This window comes from Oncorhynchus keta, unplaced genomic scaffold (genome assembly GCF_023373465.1).
Source record: "Oncorhynchus keta strain PuntledgeMale-10-30-2019 unplaced genomic scaffold, Oket_V2 Un_contig_15295_pilon_pilon, whole genome shotgun sequence".
Taxonomy (NCBI): domain Eukaryota; kingdom Metazoa; phylum Chordata; class Actinopteri; order Salmoniformes; family Salmonidae; genus Oncorhynchus; species Oncorhynchus keta.
In genome coordinates, this window is record NW_026279235.1 from 39,829 (window position 1) to 67,607 (window position 27,779).

The following is a 27,779-nucleotide window of genomic DNA, read 5'->3' on the forward strand; positions in this document are numbered from 1 at the left end:
GGGTAAAGGATAGATACTAGACAGTATCAGCAGTATACTGTAGGTAAAGGATAGAGAATAGACAGTAACAGCAGTATACTGTAGGTAGGGGTAAAGGATAGATAATAGACAGTAACAGCAGTATAGCTTGGTCCCAGTGATGTACTGGGCCGTACCCACTACCCTCTATAGGGCCTTCCTCTGACACCGCCTGGTATAGAGGTCCTGGATGGCAGGAAGCTTGGTCCCAGTGATGTACTGGGCCGTACCTACCGCCTGGTATATAGGTCCTGGATGGCAGGAAGCTTGGTCCCAGTGATGTACTGGGCCGTACCTACCGCCTGGTATAGGGGTCCTGGATGGCAGGAAGCTTGGTCCCAGTGATGTACTGGGCCGTACCCACCACCCTCTGTAGTGCCTTGCGGTCGGATACCGCCTGGTATATAGGTCCTGGATGGCAGGAAGCTTTGTCCCAGTGAAGTACTGGGCCATACCCACCACCCTCTGTAGCGCCTTGCGGTCGGTACCTTACAGTTGACGTACCAGGCGGTGATACAGCCAGTCAAGATGCTCTCAGTGGTGCAGCTGTAGAACCTTTAGACAATCTGAGGGCCCATGTCAAGTCTCCTGAGGGAAAGAGGCGCTGACGTGCTCTCTTCATAAATGTGTGTGGACCTTGTTATTTCCTTAGTGATCTGGACAATGAGGAACTTGAAGCTCTCGACCCGCACCACTACAGCCATGTTCGATGTGAATGGGGCGTTTGCCCCTCCTGTAGTGCATGATTAGCTCCTTTGTCTTGCTGACAAAGGGAGAGGTTGTTGTCCTAGCACCACACTGCCATGTCTCTGAGCTCTTCCGGCCAGCTGCTTTCCCTCTCCCAGGCTGTAGACCTGCTTCAAGGAGACCAACATCATCCCAGTGCCCAAGAAAAACAAGGTGACAAGCCTGTTTTTTTCTCATCTCTCCAGCTTTGCACTTCATAATTTATTTCCTTATAGAATCATCGCAGCCCAAAGGGTTGTAGAGAGCTGCAGCACTCCATGATTAATTTAAATATAAGTACTGTACTTTTGCCAAAGTTATAGAATTACTGTTCAGAATAGCCTACTACACCATGAGAATGACCATTATTTAGCCACAGAGGATCAATAGCTTTTTTTTTTAATAGCCTAGCTGTGGATTGTGTGATGCCCCAAGGCATAGCCTACAGTCGGGAATGGCAAATCTGTCAGTGAAAAACAGCATGTGGACAAAACAGGCCTTTCGTAATATTTCAAATACAATCAGGGGAAAACACAGGCTGTTAGGAAAGGGCTCCTGCTGAAAAGACTGTAGGCTACCAACATTTTTAGATCAACATCTAAATATTGTTTTACAAAGTGAAACAGGAGAGGTACTGTACAGGCTTTTGTCAAGATGCATCGGCCATCACCTGCCGGTGAGCTGCAATCACTGGGTGAAACTTTAAAGCATTTCTAGGCCTATCATTTCCTTGTCATATTGTAGCCTACAATGTGTCTGTCTCCACACACCGAGGCCAGGCTATTGATGGATTAAACACAAGGTCGTTTTTTATTGAGCTCAGATTCTCCGTTCCTCAGTGAAAGTAGCCTGTGATTTTGATCATTTGTGTGGTTTAAAAAAATATTATGTCGAAGTCTCCAGTCATGTAAAACAACGCATAATTAAATTGCATTAAATGCATTACTAAAAGGTCAACTTTTCCCCGGGATCTGAGGCAACAAAAACATCTGCCCCTTCTGAGCAACTTCTGTAAGTGCCTCTACTTTACTGATCTATGCCACTACTCAAATTATATGCTTTATTATAAAGGTCATGTTTTACCTCATGATCCCTGTTTTCATTGATGGTTTATAACTGGGTTGGTCACCCCCGCCTTAGCCCCAACCAGGCCAGGCCCCCCGCCCCCTTAGCCCCAACCAGGCCAGACCCCCCCCGCCTGCCCAGCCTCAACCAGGCCAGACCCCCCCCTTGCCCCAACCAGGCCAGACCAGAGTAATAACAGACTGATAGAAATCTGCCCTGGAATTGAAGGTCTTCATGTGCAGCGCCAGTTGTCACCACACGAGGGCGACATTTGCTCAAACTTCATTGGCCACCGTCATTACCAATAGCATCACTTTGTGTAGGTACCGCAGCTTCCGGGTGTGTTCAGCGGTGGTTTATATATATATATATTGATGCATTGTGTTTTATGACAGGTTAAAAGGCTTCTGGGAGTTATATATTGTCAAAATGAATCGAATATTTGGTCGGGGAAAACCCAAAGCACCTCCTCCTAATCTATCGGACTGCATAGGAAATGTAAGTTTTGTCTGGTGGTTGTTTTTAGCTAGCTATGATGACAACCAGTCAGCTACAATGAGCCAGCTAACGTTACCTAGCGATAGGTTGTTCATCTGTCAAAATCAGAACAACAGACATCTCATCATATTACGGTTCAACAGTAGAGCCATTTCCCTGGATGTGATCATTTCACTTCAGCAAGTTACGGCTAGGGTCATTTTCATTTTGGGTCAAACAGCTAATAAACTGTCTTCTTTCCCAACGTGGGAATCCTGTTATTTGGTGTCTCGCTGCTTCAGGCTATTACAGTAATGTCAGTTACTGCTGTTGTCTGTCCAGGTCTCATGTCTCTCCTAGCTGTAGTCCTGTCTGGGAACTGTCCAGGGGGCTGAATTCTCCTTCGGTTTAGCCCAAACATGTCATTTAAAGAGAAGGACTGTGGTATCTGTGCCTTTCTAGATAGTATTTATTGATACATCTGTGATTAACTGAGAGCTGTGTGATGTAGGTGGATGCCAGGGCGGAGTCTATGGATCAGAAGATCTCCCGTCTGGACGCTGAACTGATTAAGTATAAAGACCAAATGAAGAAGATGAGAGAAGGACCCTCTAAGGTTAGAGGGGAAATAGAGGGAAGGGGATGTGTTAGGAGATTTAGTAGATGAGGAAATCCATTTGAATTCAATCACTTTTTGACAGCCCTTTTGATTTAAACACAACTTTCCGCCCATCGAAGAAGAGGTCAGGAAGTGACGTTTGGGACCTGAATGCCAAAACATTCAGGAGATAAAGGTGCTCAAAGTCGACCCGTTTTGCATACCCCACCATACCACGAGACGTCACTGGAAATAAATGGATGATTTGTAATAAATATTATGACATTTAACATAAATGATCTAAAAACGTTAGATTCACATGTTGTAGCTTAGGCCCTATTTCACATCATCTGAGGTTGTGTTGTGCATCGGTTGGCTCTTGAATACAGAATGTGTGTCATTTCAATCATAGAATGGACCTATCCCTTCAGACCACTAAATCAAATAAAATGTATTTATATAGCCCTTCTTACATGGAGATTATAACAGAACATGGCCAAGATGTTCAAATGTTCATAAATGACCAGCAGGGTCAAATAATAATAATCACTGTGGTTGTCGAGGGTGCAACAAGTCAGCACCTCAGGAGTAAATGTCAGTTGGCTTTTCATAGCCGATCATTGAGAGTATCTCTACCGCTCCTGCTGTCTCTAGAGAGTTGAAAACAGCAGGTCTGGGACAGGTAGCACGTCCGGTGAACAGGTCAGGATTCCATAGCCGCAGGCAGAACAGTTGAAATTGGAGCAGCAGCACGGCCAGGTGGACTGGGGACAGCAAGGAGTCATCATGCCAGTTAGTCCTGAGCCATGGTCCTAGGTCTCAGGTCCTCCGAGAGAGAGAGAGAGAGAGAATTAGAGAGAACATACTTAAATTCACACAGGACACCGGCCAGGAAACTCCCCAGACCTTAATCCCATTGAGAACGTGTGGTCAATCCTCAAGAAGCGGGTGGACAAACATAAACCCACAAATTCTGACAAACTCCAAGCATTGATTATGTAAGAATGGGTTGCCATCAGTCGGGATGTGGCCCAGAAGTTAATTGCCAGCATGCCAGGACGGATTGCAGAGGTCTTGAAAAAGAAGGGTAAACACTGCAAATATTGACTCTTTGCATCAACTTCATGTAATTGTCAATAAAAGCCTTTGACACTTGTGAAATGCTTGTAATTATACTTCAGTATTCCATAGTAACATCGGACACAAATATCTAAAGACACTGAATCAGCTAACTTTGTGGAAATTAATATTTGTGTCATTCTCAAAACTTTTGGCCACGACTGCAGGCTATTTTTATATATTGTCAACAGTAGTTACTTTTAGATTTTGTATTATTTTCATTTAGATATGATTTTGATTAACCACATGACATTATGAATTAAATAAAACTATTCCACGAAAATGTGCACATGAAAATCATAACTGGCTTGCAGATCAGTAGAAGTGGTAGGATAACTTGGCACTTCAAATGGAGAAGGTTGCAGATCGGTAGAAGTGGTAGGATAACTTGGCACTTCAAATGGAGAAGGTTGCAGATCGGTGGAAGTGGTAGGATAACTTGGCACTTCAAATGGAGAAGGTTGCAGATCGGTAGAAGTGGTAGCATAACTTGGCACTTCAAATGGAGAAGGTTGCAGATCGGTAGAAGTGGTAGGATAACTTGGCACTTCAAATGGAGAAGGTTGCAGATCGGTAGAAGTGGTAGGATAACTTGGCACTTCAAATGGAGAAGGTTGCAGATCAGTAGAAGTGGTAGGATAACTTGGCACTTCAAATGGAGAAGGTTGCAGATCGGTAGAAGTGGTAGGATAACTTGGCACTTCAAATGGAGAAGGTTGCAGATCGGTGGAAGTGGTAGGATAACTTGGCACTTCAAATGGAGAAGGTTGCAGATCGGTAGAAGTGGTAGGATAACTTGGCACTTCAAATGGAGAAGGTTGCAGACCACTGGTGTTACTGTTACCTGTTACTGGCAACGTCAGGAACATCATGGCAGAATCTACCAAGGCCAGCAACAGCAGCTATATTGATCTCTGGCTCCCTCTTGAGTCATTTTGTCTTAATTTTTAATTGCATAAAGCATCAGACAAGCTCAGTGGCCTACAGTTGATTTCATGTGTCTATATATGGAATAATACACGTTTTAAAATGTAGACTAATAGATTGGTCAAAACTCTGTCGACCAAAAAAAAAGGTATGGGCGTGGATCGGAAAACCAGTCAGTAACTGGTGTGACCACCATTTGCCTCATGCAGCGTGGCACATCTCCTTCGTTGTCAAAACGTTTTGTTAATTCAAACGGTTTCACCCTAGAGCAGCGTTTCCCAAACTCGGTCCCCGGGACCCCAAGGGGTGCCCATTTGTATTTTTCCCCAACACTACACAGCTGATTCAGATGATCAACTAATCATCATCATCAAAACCTAAACCCCCTTGGGGTCCTGAAGACCGAGTTTGGGAAACGCTGCCTTTGACTGACCGCTTACACTAACCTCTGATGCCTGCAAGTCTATGTGTCAGTATGTCTGCCTGTCAGTCTGTCTAGCCTGCCTGCCTGTCAGTCTGTCTGTCTTGCCTGCCTGTCTGTCTGCCTGTCTGTCTGTCTGTCTGTCTGTCTGTCTGTCTGTCTGTCTGTCTGTCTGTCAGTCTGCCTGTCTGTCAGTCTGTCTTGTCTGCCTGTCTATCTGTCTGTTTCTGGCTATCAGTCTGTCTTGCCGGTCTGTCTTGCCGGTCTGTCTGTCTGTCTGTCTTGCCTGTCTGTCTTGCCTGTCTGTCTTGCCTTTCTGTCTGTCAGTCTGCCTGTCTGTCTGCCGGTCTGTCTGTCAGTCTGCCTGTCTCTCTGTCGGTGTTCTTGGGAGGGGAAAGCTGATGGACTAATAAAGTCTTCTTCTATCTCCTCTTCCTCTCCAGAACATGGTGAAGCAGAAAGCTATGAGGGTTCTGAAGCAGAAGAGACAGTAAGATGTTGTTCATTTCAGTACTACTGTATAAACAAGATACCACTGTTGTTTAGAAACACTCAGAAAATGAGTCATTGTCGATTCAGCTTGGAATAAATGACCATTTTGTATTCCAGGTATGAATAATTATATTTTATATTGAAGATATGTGATATATTGTATTCTACACTGAGTGGACAAAACATTAGACACAGACTGACCAGGTGAATCCAGGTGAAAGATATGATCCCTTATTGATGTCACTTGTTAAATCCACTTCAGTCAGTGTAGATCAGGGGTCCCCAACTGGTGGCCTGTGGGACAAATCTGACCCACCAACAATATTATTTTCCACCCCAAAGCCCCCAAAATGAATTATGAACATTATTTTAATTTAAAAAAAAATTTTTTATTTAAAACAAATCTCAGACCCGAGATGCAAAAAGTCCCAAATGTTTTTTTAATTTGATTGAACCTTTATTTAACCAGGAAGGGCTCATTGAGATTTAAAATCTCTTTTTCACGAGCGTCCTGGCCAAGATAGGCAGCACCAAGTCATTACAAAAATTACAGCGAACGAAGAGACGACCCACCACATTTCTGAACAATAAAAATCCACAAATAAAAATGTAGTAAACCCAAAATGTATTTGGAAATGAAGGTATGCCAGTGCCTGAGCCAATACGAGTGACTAGAGAAGGCCAGCCAACCCTGGTGTACAAAGTGCAGTGGTGCGTAAGGGTTTTGCAGTTTAAAATAAATCTCAAAGTGCCACAGTAAAGAGTGTCAATTGATCGCAAACTGAGTGGAAGCATTCATATATAAAATATCCCCATAGTCTAGTAAAGGCATAAATGTAGCTGATACTAAAAGAAAAACAGGCCTTATTCCTAAAATAAAATCCCAATTTCAGCTTAAATTTTTTTTGTAAGTTGTTGAATATGCTATTTAAAAGAGAGGCAGTTATGAATTAAAATTCCAAGATATTTATATGAGGTTACAACCTCAATCTCCTTGCCCTGACAGGTAGTAATAGGTGAAAGGTTCAGAGGTCTATTTCTTGCCTCAGAAAACACCATTAGTTTAGTTTTGTCAGTATTGAGGATACGCCTCAATTGACACAAGGTATGTTAAACAGTATGAAAAGCAGTTGGCAAGTTCTGGAAAGCGACGAGGCACAACAGTAAATAACAGTATCATCAGCATAAAAATGAAGTCGCGCATTTTGGGACATTTTTGTCTAAATCATTTATATAAATAGTGAATAAGAAGGAAGTTGCAAGGAAGTTAACCCACCTAAATAATGCAAAACTTTACATTTTAATTTCATTCGTGAGGAGAGAGAATGCAGGAGACAGTCAACTAATAAAGCAGAGGACCATTCTGTGGTGCTGAGACGTAATGCTGCAACCGCAGCAGTCAATAGGTGAACAGCGCCTGGTGCTGAGACGTAATGCTGCAACCGCAGCAGTCAGGTGAACAGCGCCTGGTGCTGAGACGTAATGCTGCAACCGCAGCAGTCAGGTGAACAGCGCCTGGTGCTGAGTATTGCACCGCAGCAGTAATATGAACAGCGCCTGGTCTTAATTTGAGCGCCTGGTGCTGAGACAACCGCAGCAGTCAGGTGAACAGCGCCTGGTGCTGAACGTAATGCTGCAACAGAAGCAGTCAGGTGAACAGCGCCTGGTGCTGAGACGTAATGCTGCAACCGCAGCAGTCAGGTGAACAGCGCCTGGTGCTGAGACGTAATGCTGCAACCGCAGCAGTCAGGTGAACAGCGCCTGGTGCTGAGACGTAATGCTGCAACCGCAGCAGTCAGGTGAACAGCGCCTGGTGCTGAGACGCAACCGCAGCAGTCAGGTGAACAGCGCCTGGTGCTGAGACGTAATGCAGCAGTCAGGTGAACAGCGCCTGGTGCTGAGACGTAATGCTGCAGTCAGGTGAACAGCGCCTGGTGCTGAGACGTAATGCAGCAGTCAGGTGAACAGCGCCTGGTGCTGAGCGTTATGCAGCAGTCAGGTGAACAGCGCCTTTGAAAAACCGCAGCAGTCAGGTGAACAGCGCCTGGTGCCTTTATAAAGCAGTCAGGTGAACAGCGCCTGGTGCTGAAACGTAACCGCAGCAGTCAAAAGCGCCTGGTGCTGGCGTAACCGCAGCAGTCAGGTGAACAGCGCCTGGTGCTGAAACGTAACCGCAGCAGTCAGGTGAACAGCGCCTGGTGGACGTAATGCAGCAGTCAGGTGAACAGCGCCTGGTGCATAACCGCAGCAGTCAGGTGAACAGCGCCTGGTGCTATATGCAGCAACAGCGCCAATAACCGCAGCAGTCAGGTGAACAGCGCCTGGTGCTGATAAAACAATCAGTCAGGTGAACAGCGCCTGGTGCTGAGCATCCTATATGCAGCAAACAAGCGCCTGGTGCATGCAGCAGTCAGGTGAATATAAAACAGCAGTCAGGTGAACAGCGCCTGGTACATGCAGCAGTCAGGTGAACAGCGCCTGGTAAAACAATGCAGCAGTCAGGTAATGCAGCAGTCAGGTAGCGCCTGGTGCATAACCGCAGCAGTCAGGTGAACAGCGCCTGGTGCTGAAACGTAATGCAGCAGTCAGGTGAACAGCGCCTGGTGCTGAAACGTAATGCAGCAGTCAGGTGAACAGCGCCTGGTGCTGAAACGTAATGCAGCAGTCAGGTGAACAGCGCCTGGTGCTGAAACGTAATGCAGCAGTCAGGTGAACAGCGCCTGGTGCTGAGACGTAATGCAGCAGTCAGGTGAACAGCGCCTGGTGCTGAACCGAAGCAGTCAGGTGAACAGCGCCTGGTGCTGAAACGTAATGCAGCAGTCAGGTGAACAGCGCCTGGTGCTGAACGTAATGCAGCAGTCAGGTAAAATGCAGCATCAGGTTAATGCTGCAGTCAGGTGAACAGCGCCTGGTGCTGAAACGTAATGCAGCAGTCATGAACAGCGCCTGGTGCTGAGTCATGCTGCAGTCAGGTGAACAGCGCCTGGTGCTGAGTGTAATGCTGCAGTCAGGTGAACAGCGCCTGGTGCTGAAACGTAATGCAGCAGTCAGGTGAACAGCGCCTGGTGCTGAAAATATAGCTCACTTGTTATGCAAGTGTTGCCCAGCAACAGATGGAGAAAAACTACACCAGTTGAGTATTTCATTTCAACACTAATATTCATCTTAATTTGACTTTACAAACAACAAGAGGGCTTAATTGGAGTCTAACTCTACCCAGCCAGAGGTAGGCTATAAGGCATATCTTTCACTAGCCCAGCCGAGGCCTTTATAAAACAATTTAAGAAAAAAACATATGGCCTGATAGAAGTGGGATGTTTTTATTGGGCCTACTAACAACATGTAGCATCCTATATAAAACAATCAGTTACATGGAGCATCCTATATAAAACAATCAGTTACATGGAGCATCCTATATAAAACAATCAGTTACATGGAGCATCCTATATAAAACAATCAGTTACATGGAGCATCCTATATAAAACAATCAGTTACATGGAGCATCCTATATAAAACAATCAGTTACATGTAGCATCCTATATAAAACAATCAGTTACATGGAGCATCCTATATAAAACAATCAGTTACATGGAGCATCCTATATAAAACAATCAGTTACATGGAGCATGCTGTAAAACAATCAGTTACATGGGCATCTATATAAAACAATCAGTTACATGCATCCTATATAAAACAATCAGTTACATGGTCAATGCTGTAGCATCCTGATATCAGTTACATGGGCATCTATATAAAACTGTTACATGATATAAAACAATCAGTTACATGGTCATGTTACATGTAGCATCCTATATAAAACAATGATGGAGCATCCTATAAAACAATCAGTGACATGCATCCTATATAAAACAATCAGTTACATGATAAAACAATCAGTTACATGGTAAAACAATCAGTTACATGTAGCATCCTATATAAAACAATCAGTTACATGTAGCATCCTATATCATGCTGTAGTGATATAAAACAATCAGTTACATGGAGCATCCTATATAAAACAATCAGTTACATGGAGCATCCTATATAAAACAATCAGTTACATGGAGCATCCTATATAAAACAATCAGTTACATGGAGCATCCTATATAAAACAATCAGTTACATGGAGCATCCTATATAAAACAATCAGTTACATGGAGCATCCTATATAAAACAATCAGTTACATGGAGCATCCTATATAAAACAATCAGTTACATGGAGCATCCTATATAAAACAATCAGTACATGGAGATATAAAACAATCAGTTACATGGCATCCTATATAAAACAATGTTACATGGAGCATCCTATATAAAACAATCAGTGACATGGAGCATCCTATATAAAACAATCAGTTACATGGGCATCCTATATAAAACAATCAGTTACATGGAGCATCCTATATAAAACAATCAGTTACATGGAGCATCCTATATAAAACAATCAGTTACATGGAGCATCCTATATAAAACAATCAGTTACATGGAGCATCCTACATCCTTGGTCATGCTGTAGTGATATCCTTGGGCTGCTGTAGTGATATTTTAAATTTTATTTATTTCACCTTTATTTATTAGCAGGTAGGCTAGTTGAGAACAAGTTCTCATTTGCAACTGCGACCTGGCCAAGATAAAGCATAGCAGTGTGAACAGACAACACAGAGTTACACATTGAGTAAACAATTAACAAGTCAATAACACAGTAGAGAAAAAAAAGGGGAGTCTATATACAATGTGTGCAAAGGGCATGAGGAGGTAGGCGAATAATTACAATTTTGCAGATTAACACTGGAGTGATAAATGATCAGATGATCATGTACAGGTAGAGATATTGGTGTGCAAAAAGAGCAGAAAAGTAAATAAATAAAAACTGTGGGGATGAGGTAGGTGAAAATTGGTGGGCTATTTACCAATAGGTTATGTACAGCTGCAGTGATCGGTTAGCTGCTCAGATGCTGATGTTTGAAGTTGGTGATAGTCTCAACTTCAGTGATTTTTGCAATTCGTTCCAGTCACAGGCAGCAGATACTCCGAATGAGGTGTTGGCTTTAGGGATGATCAATGAGATACACCTGCTGGAGCGCGTGCTACGGATGGGTGTTGCCATCGTGATAGCTTAAGGCGGGCTTTCATGGCCTTGTAGATGACCTGGAGCCAGTGGGTCTGGCGACGAATATAGGGCCAGCCGACTAGTCATGCTGTGGTGGGTGGTATAGGTGCTTGGTGACAAAACGGATGGCACTGTGATAAACTGCATCCAGTTTGCTGGTCAGTGTTGGAAGCAATTTTGTAGATGACATATCGAGGATTGTCAGTTTTACTAGGGTAAGCTTGGCAGCGTGAGTGAAGGAGGCTTTGTTGCAGAATAGAAAGCCGACTCTTGATTTGATTTTCGATTGGAGATGTTTGATATGAGTCTGGAAGGAGAGTTTGCAGTCTATATATATATATATATATATATGCCATTTAGCAGACGCTTTTATCCAAAGCGACTTACAGTCATGTGTGCATACATTCTAAGTATGGGTGGTCCCGGGGATCGAACCCACTACCCTGGCGTTACAAGAGATGTTTGATCATGAGTCTGGAAGGAGAGTTTACAGTCTACATTTACATTACATTTATCATTTGGTCATGCTGTAGTGATATACCTTGGTCACCTTATGACAACCAGTGGAACAGCCACTTGCATCTAAATCTTGTTGGGGGAAAGGGGGGGGGTGAGAAGGATATACCCTTACTTACCCTATCCTAGGTATTCCTTGAAGAGGTGGGGTTTCAGGTGTCTCCGGAAGGTGGTGATTGACTCCGCTGTCCTGGCGTCGTGAGGAGTTTGTTCCACCATTGCCAGAGCAGCGAACAGTTGCTCAGTTTTATGTGGACATCTATAAGTACCTAGGTGTCTGCCAGACACCTAGGTACTTATAGATGTCCCATATTCAAGGTTGGAACCATCCAGGGTGGTGATGCTAGTTGGGCATGCGGGTGCAGGCAGCGATCGGTTGAAAAGCTTGCATTTGGTTTTACTAGCGTTTAAGAGCAGTTGGAGGTCACGGAAGGAGTGTTGTATGGCATTGAAGATTTGGAGGTTAGATAGCACAGTGTCATGACAGGCCTATAGAATGGTGTCGTCTGCGTAGAGGTGGATCAGGGAATCGCTTGGTCATGCAACATCATTGATATACAGAGTCATGCCGAGTGAACCCTGTGGCACCCCATAGAGACTGCCAGAGGACCGGACAGCATGCCCCGATTTGGTCACTGAACTCTGTTTGCAAAGTAATTGGTGAACCAGGCAAGGCAGTCATGAAAAACCGAGGCTACTGAGTCTGCCGATAAGAATATGGTGATTACGAAAGCCTTGGCAAGGTCGATGAAGACGGCTGCACAGTACTGTCTTTTATCGATGGCGGTTATGATATCATGCTGTAGTGATATGGTCATGCTGTAGTGATATCCTTGGTCATGCTGTAGTGATATCCTTGGTCATGCTGTAGTGATATCCTTGGTCATATCCTTGGTCATGCTGTAGTGATATCCTTGGTCATGCTGTAGTGATATCCTTGGTCATGCTATAATGATATCCTTGGTCATGCTGTAGTGATATCCTTGGTCATGCTGTAGTGATATCCTTGGTCATATCCTTGGTCATGCTGTAGTGATATCCTTGGTCATGCTGTAGTGATATCCTTGGTCATGCTGTAGTGATATCCTTGGTCATATCCTTGGTCATGCTGTAATGATATCCTTGGTCATGCTGTAATGATATCCTTGGTCATGCTGTAGTGATATCATTGGTCATGCTGTAGTGATATCCTTGGTCATGCTGTAGTGATATCCTTGGTCATGCTGTAATGATATCCTTGGTCATGCTGTAGTGATATCTTGGTCATATCCTTGGTCATGCTGTAATGATATCCTTGGTCATGCTGTAATGATATCCTTGGTCATGCTGTAGTGATATCCTTGGTCATATCCTTGGTCATGCTGTAGTGATATCCTTGGTCATGCTGTAATGATATCCTTGGTCATGCTGTAGTGATATCCTTGGTCATGCTGTAGTGATATCCTTGGTCATGCTGTAATGATATCCTTGGTCATGCTGTAGTGATATCCTTGGTCATGTTGTAGTGATATCCTTGGTCATATCCTTGGTCATGCTGTAATGATATCCTTGGTCATATCCTTGGTCATGCTGTAGTGATATCCTTGGTCATGCTGTAGTGATATCCTTGGTCATGCTGTAGTGATATCCTTGGTCATATCCTTGGTCATGCTGTAGTGATATCCTTGGTCATGCTGTAGTGATATCCTTGGTCATGCTGTAGTGATATCCTTGGTCATATCCTTGGTCATGCTGTAATGATATCCTTGGTCATGCTGTAATGATATCCTTGGTCATGCTGTAGTGATATCCTTGGTCATGCTGTAGTGATATCCTTGGTCATGCTGTAATGATATCCTTGGTCATGCTGTAGTGATATCCTTGGTCATGCTGTAGTGATATCCTTGGTCATGCTGTAGTGATATCCTTGGTCATGCTGTAGTGATATCCTTGGTCATGCTGTAGTGATATCCTTGGTCATGCTGTAATGATATCCTTGGTCATGCTGTAGTGATATCCTTGGTCATGCTGTAATGATATCCTTGGTCATGCTGTAGTGATATCCTTGGTCATGCTGTAGTGATATCATTGTCATATCCTTGGTCATGCTGTAGTGATATCCTTGGTCATGCTGTAGTGATATCCTTGGTCATGCTGTAGTGATATCCTTGGTCATGCTGTAGTGATATCCTTGTAATATCCTTGGTCATGCTGTAGTGATATTCTTGGTCATGCTGTAGTGATATCCTTGGTCATGCTGATAGTGATATCCTTGGTCATGCTGTAGTGATATCCTTGGTCATGCTGTAGTGATATCTTGGTCATATCCTGGTCATGCTGTAGTGATATCCTTGGTCATGCTGTAATGATATCCTTGGTCATGCTGTAGTGATATCCTTGGTCATATCCTTGGTCATGCTGTAGTGATATCCTTGGTCATGCTGTAGTGATATCCTTGGTCATATCCTTGGTCATGCTGTAGTGATATCCTTGGTCATGCTGTAATGATATCCTTGGTCATGCTGTAGTGATATCCTTGGTCATGCTGTAGTGATATCCTTGGTCATATCCTTGGTCATGCTGTAATGATATCCTTGGTCATGCTGTAGTGATATCCCTGGTCATGCTGTAGTGATATCCTTGGTCATATCCTTGGTCATGCTGTAATGATATCCTTGGTCATGCTGTAGTGATATCCCTGGTCATGCTGTAGTGATATCCTTGGTCATATCCTTGGTCATGCTGTAATGATATCCTTGGTCATGCTGTAATGATATCCTTGGTCATGCTGTAGTGATATCCTTGGTCATGCTGTAGTGATATCCTTGGTCATATCCTTGGTCATGCTGTAATGATATCCTTGGTCATGCTGTAGTGATATCCTTGGTCATGCTGTAGTGATATCCCTGGTCATGCTGTAGTGATATCCTTGGTCATATCCTTGGTCATGCTGTGATGATATCCTTGGTCATGCTGTAATGATATCCTTGGTCATGCTGTAGTGATATCCCTGGTCATGCTGTAGTGTGGTCATATCCTTGGTCATGCTGTAATGATATCCTTGGTCATGCTGTAGTGATATCCTTGGTCATGCTGTAGTGATATCCTTGGTCATGCTGTAGTGATATCCTTGGTCATGCTATAATGATATCCTTGGTCATGCTGTAGTGATATCCTTGGTCATGCTGTAGTGATATCCTTGGTCATGCTGTAGTGATATCCTTGGTCATGCTATAATGATATCCTTGGTCATGCTGTAATGATATCCTTGGTCATATCCTTGGTCATGCTGATATCCTTGGTCATATCCTTGGTCATGCTGTAGTGATATCCTTGGTCATGCTGTAGTGATATCCTTGGTCATGCTGTAGTGATATCCTTGGTCATGCTGTAGTGATATCCTTGGTCATGCTGTAGTGATATCCTTGGTCATGCTGTAATGATATCCTTGGTCATGCTGTAGTGATATCCTTGGTCATGCTGTAGTGATATCCTTGGTCATGCTGTAGTGATATCCTTGGTCATGCTGTAGTGATATCCTTGGTCATATCCTTGGTCATGCTGTAGTGATATCCTTGGTCATGCTGTAGTGATATCCTTGGTCATGCTGTAGTGATATCCTTGGTCATGCTGTAGTGATATCCTTGGTCATGCTGTAGTGATATCCTTGGTCATGCTGTAGTGATATCCTTGGTCATGCTGTAGTGATATCCTTGGTCATGCTGTAGTGATATCCTTGGTCATGCTATAATGATATCCTTGGTCATGCTGTAGTGATATCCTTGGTCATGCTGTAGTGATATCCTTGGTCATATCCTTGGTCATGCTGTAGTGATATCCTTGGTCATGCTGTAGTGATATCCTTGGTCATGCTGTAGTGATATCCTTGGTCATGCTGTAGTGATATCCTTGGTCATGCTGTAATGATATCCTTGGTCATGCTGTAGTGATATCCTTGGTCATGCTGTAGTGATATCCTTGGTCATGCTGTAGTGATATCCTTGGTCATGCTGTAGTGATATCCTTGGTCATGCTGTAGTGATATCCTTGGTCATGCTGTAATGATATCCTTGGTCATGCTATAATGATATCCTTGGTCATGCTGTAGTGATATCCTTGGTCATGCTGTAGTGATATCCTTGGTCATGCTGTAGTGATATCCTTGGTCATATCCTTGGTCATGCTGTAGTGATATCCTTGGTCATGCTATAATGATATCCCTGGTCATGCTGTAGTGATATCCTTGGTCATGCTGTAGTGATATCCTTGGTCATGCTATAATGATATCCTTGGTCATGCTGTAGTGATATCCTTGGTCATGCTGTAGTGATATCCTTGGTCATGCTGTAGTGATATCCTTGGTCATGCTGTAATTATATCCTTGGTCATGCTGTAGTGATATCCTTGGTCATGCTGTAGTGATATCCTTGGTCATGCTGTAGTGATATCCTTGGTCATGCTATAATGATATCCTTGGTCATGCTGTAGTGATATCCTTGGTCATGCTGTAGTGATATCCTTGGTCATGCTATAATGATATCCTTGGTCATGCTGTAATGATATCCTTGGTCATGCTGTAATGATACCCTTGGTCATGCTGTAGTGATATCCTTGGTCATGCTATAATGATATCCTTGGTCATGCTGTAGTCATATCCTTGGTCATGCTGTAGTGATATCCTTGGTCATGCTGTAATGATATCCTTGGTCATGCTGTAGTGATATCCTTGGTCATGCTGTAGTGATATCCTTGGTCATGCTGTAATGATATCATATCCTTGGTCATGCTGTAGTGATATCCTTGGTCATGCTGTAGTGATATCCTTGGTCATGATTCTTGGTCATGCTGTAGTGATATCCTTGATATCCTTGGTCATGCTGTAGTGATATCCTTGGTCATGCTGTAGTGATATCCTTGGTCATGCTGTAGTGATATCCTTGGTCATGCTGTAGTGATATCCTTGGTCATGCTGTAATGATATCCTTGGTCATGCTGTAGTGATATCCTTGGTCATGCTGTAGTGATATCCTTGGTCATGCTGTAGTGATATCCTTGGTCATATCCTTGGTCATGCTGTAGTGATATCCTTGGTCATGCTGTAGTGATATCCTTGGTCATGCTGTAGTGATATCCTTGGTCATGCTGTAGTGATATCCTTGGTCATGCTGTAGTGATATCCTTGGTCATGCTGTAGTGATATCCTTGGTCATGCTGTAGTGATATCCTTGGTCATGCTGTAGTGATATCCTTGGTCATGCTGTAATGATATCCTTGGTCATGCTGTAGTGATATCCTTGGTCATGCTGTAATGATATCCCTGGTCATGCTGTAATGATATACTTGGTCATGCTATAATGATATCCTTGGTCATGCTGTAATGATATCCTTGGTCATATCCTTGGTCATGCTGTAATGATATCCTTGGTCATATCCTTGGTCATATCCTTGGTCATGCTGTAATAATATCCGTGGTCATGATGTAGTGATATCCTTGGTCATATCCTTGGTCATGCTATAATGATATCCTTGGTCATGCTGTAGTGATATCCTTGGTCATGCTGTAATGATATCCTTGGTCATGCTGTAGTGATATCCTTGGTCATGCTGTAGTTATATCCTTGGTCATGCTGTAGTGATATCCTTGGTCATGCTGTAGTGATATCCTTGGTCATGCTGTAGTGATATCCTTGGTCATGCTGTAATGATATCCTTGGTCATGCTGTATGATATCCTTGGTCATGCTGTAATGATATCCTTGGTCATGCTGTAGTGATATCCTTGGTCATGCTGTAGTGATATCCTTGGTCATGCTGTAATGATATCCTTGGTCATGCTGTAATGATATCCTTGGTCATGCTGTAATGATATCCTTGGTCATGCTGTAATGATATCCTTGGTCATGCTTTAGTGATATCCTTGGTCATGCTGTAATGATATCCTTGGTCATGCTGTAGTGATATCCTTGGTCATATCCTTGGTCATGCTGTAATGATATCCTTGGTCATATCCTTGGTCATGCTGTAATGATATCCTTGGTCATGCTGTAATGATATCCTTGGTCATGCTGTAGTGATATCCTTGGTCATGCTGTAGTGATATCCTTGGTCATGCTGTAGTGATATCCTTGGTCATGCTGTAGTGATATCCTTGGTCATGCTGTAATGATATCCTTGTCATATCCTTGGTCATGCTGTAATGATATCCTTGGTCATGCTGTAATGATATCCTTGGTCATGCTGTAGTGATATCCTTGGTCATGCTGTAGTGATATCCTTGGTCATGCTGTAGTGATATCCTTGGTCATGCTGTAATGATATCCTTGGTCATGCTGTAGTGATATCCTTGGTCATGCTGTAGTGATATCCTTGGTCATGCTGTAGTGATATCCTTGGTCATGCTGTAGTGATATCCTTGGTCATGCTGTAGTGATATCCTTGGTCATGCTGTAGTGATATCCTTGGTCATGCTGTAGTGATATCCTTGGTCATGCTGTAGTGATATCCTTGGTCATGCTATAATGATATCCTTGGTCATGCTGTAATGATACCCTTGGTCATGCTGTAGTGATATCCTTGGTCATGCTATAATGATATCCTTGGTCATGCTGTAGTCATATCCTTGGTCATGCTGTAGTGATATCCTTGGTCATATCCTTGGTCATGCTGTAATGATATCCTTGGTCATGCTGTAGTGATATCCTTGGTCATGCTGTAGTCATATCCTTGGTCATGCTGTAATGATATCCTTGGTCATATCCTTGGTCATGCTGTAGTGATATCCTTGGTCATGCTGTAGTGATATCCTTGGTCATGCTGTAGTGATATCCTTGGTCATATCCTTGGTCATGCTATAATGATATCCTTGGTCATGCTTAGTGATATCCTTGGTCATGCTGTAGTGATATCCCTGGTCATGCTGTAGTGATATCCTTGGTCATGCTATAATGATATCCTTGGTCATGCTGTAGTGATATCCTTGGTCATGCTATAATGATATCCTTGGTCATGCTATAATGATATCCCTGGTCATGCTGTAATGATATCCTTGGTCATGCTATAATGATATCCCTGGTCATGCTGTAGTCATGTCCTTGGGCATGCTATAATGATATCCTTGGTCATGCTATAATGATATCCCTGGTCATGCTGTAGTCATGTCCTTGGTCATGCTATAATGATATCCCATGTCCTTGGTCATGCTATAATGATATCCCTGGTCATGCTGTAGTCATGTCCTTGGGTCATGCTATAATGATATCCTTGGTCATGCTATAATGATATCCCTGGTCATGCTGTAGTGATATCCTTGGTCATGCTATAATGATATCCTTGGTCATGTCCTTGGTCATGCTATAATGATATCCCTGGTCATGCTGTAGTCATGTCCTTGGTCATGCTATAATGATATCCCTGGTCATGCTGTAGTCATGTCCTTGGTCATGCTATAATGATATCCTTGGGCATGCTATAATGATATCCTTGGTCATGCTGTAGTGATATCCTTGGTCATGCTGTACTGATATCCTTGGTCATGCTGTAATGATATCCTTGGTCATGCTGTAATGATATCCCTGGTCATGCTGTAATGATATCCCTGGTCATGCTGTAATGATATCCTTGGTCATGCTATAATGATATCCCTGGTCATGCTGTAGTCATGTCCTTGGGCATGCTATAATGATATCCTTGGTCATGCTATAATGATATCCCTGGTCATGCTGTAGTCATGTCCTTGGTCATGCTATAATGATATCCTTGGTCATGCTGTAGTCATGTCCTTGGTCATGCTATAATGATATCCCTGGTCATGCTGTAGTCATGTCCTTGGTCATGCTATAATGATATCCCTGGTCATGCTGTAGTCATGTCCTTGGTCATGCTATAATGATATCCTTGGTCATGCTATAATGATATCCTTGGTCATGCTGTAGTGATATCCTTGGTCATGCTGTACTGATATCCTTGGTCATGCTGTAATGATATCCTTGGTCATGCTGTAATGATATCCCTGGTCATGCTGTAATGATATCCTTGGTCATGCTGTAATGATATCCTTGGTCATGCTGTAGTGATATCCTTGGTCATGCTGTAGTGATATCCTTGGTCATGCTGTAATGATATCCCTGGTCATGCTGTAGTGATATCCTTGGTCATGCTGTAGTGATATCCTTGGTCATGCTGTAGTGATATCCTTGGTCATGCTGTAATGATATCCTTGGTCATGCTGTAGTGATATCCTTGGTCATGCTGTAGTGATATCCTTGGTCATGCTGTAATGATATCCTTGGTCATGCTGTAGTGATATCCTTGGTCATGCTGTAGTGATATCCTTGGTCATGCTGTAATGATATCCTTGGTCATGCTGTAATGATATCCATGGTCATGCTGTAATGATATCCTTGGTCATGCTGTAATGATATCCTTGGTCATGCTGTAATGATATCCTTGGTCATGCTGTAATGATATCCTTGGTCATGCTGTAATGATATCCTTGGTCATGCTGTAATGATATCCTTGGTCATGCTGTAGTGATATCCTTGGTCATGCTGTAGTGATATCCTTGGTCATGCTGTAGTGATATCCTTGGTCATATCCTTGGTCATGCTGTAATGATATCCTTGGTCATGCTGTAGTGATATCCTTGGTCATGCTGTAATGATATCCTTGGTCATGCTGTAATGATATCCTTGGTCATGCTGTAATGATATCCATGGTCATGCTGTAATGATATCCTTGGTCATGCTGTAATGATATCCTTGGTCATGCTGTAATGATATCCTTGGTCATGCTGTAATGATATCCTTGGTCATGCTGTAATGATATCCATGGTCATGCTGTAGTCATGTCCTTGGTCATGCTATAATGATATCCGTGGTCATGCTGTAGTGATATCCTTGGTCATGCTGTAATGATATCCTTGGGCGTGCTGTAGTGATATCCTTGGTCATGCTGTAATGATATCCTTGGTCATGCTGTAGTGATATCCTTTGTCATGCTGTAGTGATATCCTTGGTCATGCTGTAATGATATCCTTGGTCATGCTGTAATGATATCCTTGGTCATGCTGTAATGATATCCTTGGTCATATCCTTGGTCATGCTGTAATGATATCGTTGGTCATATCCTTGGTCATGCTGTAATGATATCCTTGGTCATGCTGTAGTGATATCCTTGGTCATGCTGTAGTGATATCCTTGGTCATGCTGTAGTGATATCCTTGGTCATGCTATAATGATATCCTTGGTCATGCTGTAGTGATATCCTTGGTCATATCCTTGGTCATGCTATAGTGATATCCTTGGTCATGCTGTAATGATATCCTTGGTCATGCTGTAGTGATATCCTTGGTCATATCCTTGGTCATGCTGTAGTGATATCCTTGGTCATGCTGTAATGATATCCTTGGTCATGCTGTAGTGATATCCTTGGTCATGCTGTAGTGATATCCTTGGTCATGCTATAATGATATCCTTGGTCATGCTGTAATGATATCCTTGGTCATGCTGTAGTGATATCCTTGGTCATGCTATAATGATATCCTTGGTCATGCTGTAATGATATCCTTGGTCATATCCTTGGTCATGCTGTAATGATATCCTTGGTCATATCCTATCCTTGGTCATGCTGTAGTGATATCCTTGGTCATGCTGTAGTGATATCCTTGGTCATGCTGTAATGATATCCTTGGTCATGCTGTAGTGATATCCTTGGTCATGCTGTAATGATATCCTTGGTCATATCCTTGGTCATGCTGTAGTGATATCCTTGGTCATGCTGTAGTGATATCCTTGGTCATGCTGTAGTGATATCCTTGGTCATGCTGTAGTGATATCCTTGGTCATGCTGTAGTGATATCCTTGGTCATGCTGTAGTGATATCCTTGGTCATGCTGTAGTGATATCCTTGGTCATGCTGTAGTGATATCCTTGGTCATGCTGTAGTGATATCCTTGGTCATGCTGTAATGATATCCTTGGTCATGCTGTAGTGATATCCTTGGTCATGCTGTAGTGATATCTTGGTCATGCTGTAGTGATATCCTTGGTCATGCTGTAGTGATATCCTTGGTCATGCTGTAATGATATCCTTGGTCATGCTGTAGTGATAGCCTTGGTCATGCTGTAGTGATATCCTTGGTCATGCTGTAGTGATATCCTTGGTCATGCTGGTGATATCCTTGGTCATGCTATAATGATATCCTTGGTCATGCTGTAGTCATATCCTTGGTCATGCTGTAATGATATCCTTGGTCATGCTGTAATGATATCCCTGGTCATGCTGTAGTCATGTCCTTGGTCATGCTATAATGATATCCGTGGTCATGCTGTAGTGATATCCTTGGTCATGCTGTAATGATATCCTTGGCGTGCTGTAGTGATATCCTTGGTCATGCTGTAATGATATCCTTGGTCATGCTGTAATGATATCCTTGGTCATGCTGTAGTGATATCCTTGGTCATGCTGTAATGATATCCTTGGTCATGCTGTAATGATATCCTTGGTCATGCTGTAATGATATCCTTGGTCATATCCTTGGTCATGCTGTAATGATATCGTTGGTCATATCCTTGGTCATGCTGTAGTGATATCCTTGGTCATATCCTTGGTCATGCTGTAGTGATATCCTTGGTCATGCTGTAATGATATCCTTGGTCATGCTGTAGTGATATCCTTGGTCATATCCTTGGTCATGCTGTAGTGATATCCTTGGTCATGCTGTAATGATATCCTTGGTCATGCTGTAGTGATATCCTTGGTCATATCCTTGGTCATGCTGTAGTGATATCCTTGGTCATGCTGTAATGATATCCTTGGTCATGCTGTAGTGATATCCTTGGTCATGCTGTAGTGATATCCTTGGTCATGCTGTAGTGATATCCTTGGTCATGCTGTAATGATATCCTTGGTCATGCTGTAGTGATATCCTTGGTCATGCTATAATGATATCCTTGGTCATGCTGTAATGATATCCTTGGTCATATCCTTGGTCATGCTGTAATGATATCCTTGGTCATATCCTTGGTCATGCTGTAGTGATATCCTTGGTCATGCTGTAGTGATATCCTTGGTCATGCTATAATGATATCCTTGGTCATGCTGTAGTGATATCCTTGGTCATGCTGTAATGATATCCTTGGTCATACTGTAGTGATATCCTTGGTCATGCTGTAGTGATATCCTTGGTCATGCTGTAGTGATATCCTTGGTCATGCTGTAGTGATATCCTTGGTCATGCTGTAGTGATATCCTTGGTCATGCTGTAGTGATATCCTTGGTCATGCTGTAGTGATATCCTTGGTCATGCTGTAGTGATATCCTTGGTCATGCTGTAGTGATATCCTTGGTCATGCTGTAGTGATATCCTTGGTCATGCTGTAATGATATCCTTGGTCATGCTGTAGTGATATCCTTGGTCATGCTGTAGTGATATCCTTGGTCATGCTGTAGTGATATCCTTGGTCATGCTGTAGTGATATCCTTGGTCATGCTGTAGTGATATCCTTGGTCATGCTGTAGTGATATCCTTGGTCATGCTGTAGTGATATCCTTGGTCATGCTGTAGTGATATCCTTGGTCATGCTATAATGATATCCTTGGTCATGCTATAATGATACCCTTGGTCATGCTGTAGTCATATCCTTGGTCATGCTGTAGTGATATCCTTGGTCATATCCTTGGTCATGCTGTAATGATATCCTTGGTCATGCTGTAGTGATATCCTTGGTCATGCTGTAGTGATATCCTTGGTCATGCTGTAGTGATATCCTTGGTCATGCTGTAATGATATCCTTGGTCATGCTGTAGTGATATCCTTGGTCATGCTGTAGTGATATCCTTGGTCATGCTGTAGTGATATCCTTGGTCATGCTATAATGATATCCTTGGTCATGCTATAATGATACCCTTGGTCATGCTGTAGTCATATCCTTGGTCATGCTGTAGTGATATCCTTGGTCATATCCTTGGTCATGCTGTAATGATATCCTTGGTCATGCTGTAGTGATATCCTTGGTCATGCTGTAGTCATATCCTTGGTCATGCTGTAATGATATCCTTGGTCATATCCTTGGTCATGCTGTAGTGATATCCTTGGTCATGCTGTAGTGATATCCTTGGTCATATCCTTGGTCATGCTGTAGTGATATCCTTGGTCATATCCTTGGTCATGCTGTAATGATATCCTTGGTCATGCTGTAGTGATATCCTTGGTCATGCTGTAGTGATATCCTTGGTCATGCTGTAGTGATATCCCTGGTCATGCTGTAGTGATATCCTTGGTCATGCTATAATGATATCCTTGGTCATGCTGTAGTGATATCCTTGGTCATGCTATAATGATATCCTTGGTCATGCTATAATGATATCCCTGGTCATGCTGTAATGATATCCTTGGTCATGCTATAATGATATCCTTGGTCATGCTATAATGATATCCCTGGTCATGCTGTAATCATGTCCTTGGGCATGCTATAATGATATCCTTGGTCATGTCCTTTGTCATGCTATAATGATATCCCTGGTCATGCTGTAGTCATGTCCTTGGTCATGCTATAATGATATCCCTGGTCATGCTGTAGTCATGTCCTTGGTCATGCTATAATGATATCCTTGGTCATGCTATAATGATATCCTTGGTCATGCTATAATGATATCCTTGGTCATGCTGTAGTGATATCCTTGGTCATGCTGTACTGATATCCTTGGTCATGCTGTAATGATATCCTTGGTCATGCTGTAATGATATCCCTGGTCATGCTGTAATGATATCCTTGGTCATGCTATAATGATATCCTTGGTCATGCTATAATGATATCCCTGGTCATGCTGTAATCATGTCCTTGGGCATGCTATAATGATATCCTTGGTCATGCTATAATGATATCCCTGGTCATGCTGTAGTCATGTCCTTGGTCATGCTATAATGATATCCTTGGTCATGCTGTAATGATATCCTTGGTCATGCTGTAGTGATATCCTTGGTCATGCTATAATGATATCCTTGGTCATGCTGTAATGATATCCTTGGTCATATCCTTGGTCATGCTGTAATGATATCCTTGGTCATATCCTTGGTCATGCTGTAGTGATATCCTTGGTCATGCTGTAGTGATATCCTTGGTCATGCTATAATGATATCCTTGGTCATGCTGTAGTGATATCCTTGGTCATGCTGTAATGATATCCTTGGTCATGCTGTAGTGATATCCTTGGTCATGCTGTAGTGATATCCTTGGTCATGGTCAGTGATATCCTTGGTCATGCTGTAGTGATATCCTTGGTCATGCTGTAGTGATATCCTTGGTCTTGCTGTAGTGATATTCTTGGTCATGCTGTAGTGATATCCTTGGTCATGCTGTAGTGATATCCTTGGTCATGCTGTAGTGATATCCTTGGTCATGCTGTAGTGATATCCTTGGTCATGCTGTAATGATATCCTTGGTCATGCTGTAGTGATATCCTTGGTCATGCTGTAGTGATATCCTTGGTCATGCTGTAGTGATATCCTTGGTCATGCTGTAGTGATATCCTTGGTCATGCTGTAATGATATCCTTGGTCATGCTGTAGTGATATCCTTGGTCATGCTGTAGTGATATCCTTGGTCATGCTGTAGTGATATCCTTGGTCATGCTATAATGATATCCTTGGTCATGCTATAATGATACCCTTGGTCATGCTGTAGTCATATCCTTGGTCATGCTGTAATGATATCCTTGGTCATGCTGTAATGATATCCTGGTCATGCTGGTCATGTCCTTGGTCATGCTATAATGATATCCGTGGTCATGCTGTAGTGATATCCTTGGTCATGCTGTAATGATATCCTTGGTCATGCTGTAGTGATATCCTTGGTCATGCTGTAATGATATCCTTGGTCATGCTGTAGTGATATCCTTGGTCATGCTGTAGTGATATCCTTGGTCATGCTGTAATGATATCCTTGGTCATGCTGTAATGATATCCTTGGTCATGCTGATATCCTTGGTCATATCCTTGGTCATGCTGATATCGTTGGTCATATCCTTGGTCATGCTGTAGTGATATCCTTGGTCATGCTGTAATGATATCCTTGGTCATGCTGTAGTGATATCCTTGGTCATGCTATAATGATATCCTTGGTCATGCTGTAGTGATATCCTTGGTCATATCCTTGGTCATGCTGTAGTGATATCCTTGGTCATGCTGTAATGATATCCTTGGTCATGCTGTAGTGATATCCTTGGTCATATCCTTGGTCATGCTGTAGTGATATCCTTGGTCATGCTGTAATGATATCCTTGGTCATGCTGTAGTGATATCCTTGGTCATGCTGTAGTGATATCCTTGGTCATGCTATAATGATATCCTTGGTCATGCTGTAATGATATCCTTGGTCATGCTGTAGTGATATCCTTGGTCATGCTATAATGATATCCTTGGTCATGCTGTAATGATATCCTTGGTCATATCCTTGGTCATGCTGTAATGATATCCTTGGTCATATCCTTGGTCATGCTGTAGTGATATCCTTGGTCATGCTGTAGTGATATCCTTGGTCATGCTATAATAATGATATCCTTGGTCATGCTGTAGTGATATCCTTGGTCATGCTGTAATGATATCCTTGGTCATACTGTAGTGATATCCTTGGTCATGCTGTAGTGATATCCTTGGTCATGCTGTAGTGATATCCTTGGTCATGCTGTAGTGATATCCTTGGTCATGCTGTAGTGATATCCTTGGTCATGCTGTAGTGATATCCTTGGTCATGCTGTAGTGATATCCTTGGTCATGCTGTAGTGATATCCTTGGTCATGCTGTAGTGATATCCTTGGTCATGCTGTAGTGATATCCTTGGTCATGCTGTAATGATATCCTTGGTCATGCTGTAGTGATATCCTTGGTCATGCTGTAGTGATATCCTTGGTCATGCTGTAGTGATATCCTTGGTCATGCTGTAGTGATATCCTTGGTCATGCTGTAATGATATCCTTGGTCATGCTGTAGTGATATCCTTGGTCATGCTGTAGTGATATCCTTGGTCATGCTGTAGTGATATCCTTGGTCATGCTATAATGATATCCTTGGTCATGCTATAATGATACCCTTGGTCATGCTGTAGTCATATCCTTGGTCATGCTGTAGTGATATCCTTGGTCATATCCTTGGTCATGCTGTAATGATATCCTTGGTCATGCTGTAGTGATATCCTTGGTCATGCTGTAGTGATATCCTTGGTCATGCTGTAGTGATATCCTTGGTCATGCTGTAATGATATCCTTGGTCATGCTGTAGTGATATCCTTGGTCATGCTGTAGTGATATCCTTGGTCATGCTGTAGTGATATCCTTGGTCATGCTATAATGATATCCTTGGTCATGCTATAATGATACCCTTGGTCATGCTGTAGTGATATCCTTGGTCATGCTGTAGTGATATCCTTGGTCATATCCTTGGTCATGCTGTAATGATATCCTTGGTCATGCTGTAGTGATATCCTTGGTCATGCTGTAGTCATATCCTTGGTCATGCTGTAATGATATCCTTGGTCATATCCTTGGTCATGCTGTAGTGATATCCTTGGTCATGCTGTAGTGATATCCTTGGTCATATTCTTGGTCATGCTGTAGTGATATCCTTGGTCATGCTATAATGATATCCTTGGTCATGCTGTAGTGATATCCTTGGTCATGCTGTAGTGATATCCTTGGTCATGCTGTAGTGATATCCTTGGTCATGCTGTAGTGATATCCTTGGTCATGCTATAATGATATCCTTGGTCATGCTGTAGTGATATCCTTGGTCATGCTATAATGATATCCTTGGTCATGCTATAATGATATCCCTGGTCATGCTGTAATGATATCCTTGGTCATGCTATAATGATATCCCTGGTCATGCTGTAGTCATGTCCTTGGTCATGCTATAATGATATCCCTGGTCATGCTGTAGTCATGTCCTTGGGCATGCTATAATGATATCCTTGGTCATGTCCTTTGTCATGCTATAATGATATCCCTGGTCATGCTGTAGTCATGTCCTTGGGCATGCTATAATGATATCCTTGGTCATGCTATAATGATATCCCTGGTCATGCTGTAGTCATGTCCTTGGTCATGCTATAATGATATCCTTGGTCATGCTATAATGATATCCTTGGGCATGCTATAATGATATCCTTGGTCATGCTGTAGTGATATCCTTGGTCATGCTGTACTGATATCCTTGGTCATGCTGTAATGATATCCTTGGTCATGCTGTAATGATATCCCTGGTCATGCTGTAATGATATCCCTGGTCATGCTGTAATGATATCCTTGGTCATGCTATAATGATATCCCTGGTCATGCTGTA

At 42.7% G+C, this 27,779-nt stretch overlaps 1 protein-coding gene across 3 annotated transcripts in view; it reads left to right on the forward strand.

Annotated features, from left to right (window-relative positions):
- The first annotated feature begins 2,135 nt into the window (after positions 1-2,135).
- The window catches only part of LOC118380203 (charged multivesicular body protein 5-like), a 59,910-nt gene continuing 34,266 nt past the window's right edge, over positions 2,136-27,779 (forward strand). For all 3 annotated transcript variants that reach the window (XM_052502215.1, XM_052502216.1, XM_052502217.1), the window contains exons 1-3: positions 2,136-2,307; positions 2,798-2,902; positions 5,795-5,841. In XM_052502215.1, the coding sequence (XP_052358175.1) occupies positions 2,239-2,307; positions 2,798-2,902; positions 5,795-5,841 (221 nt within the window). In that variant the 5' untranslated portion in view covers positions 2,136-2,238. The remainder of the gene's footprint in view (positions 2,308-2,797; positions 2,903-5,794; positions 5,842-27,779) is intronic.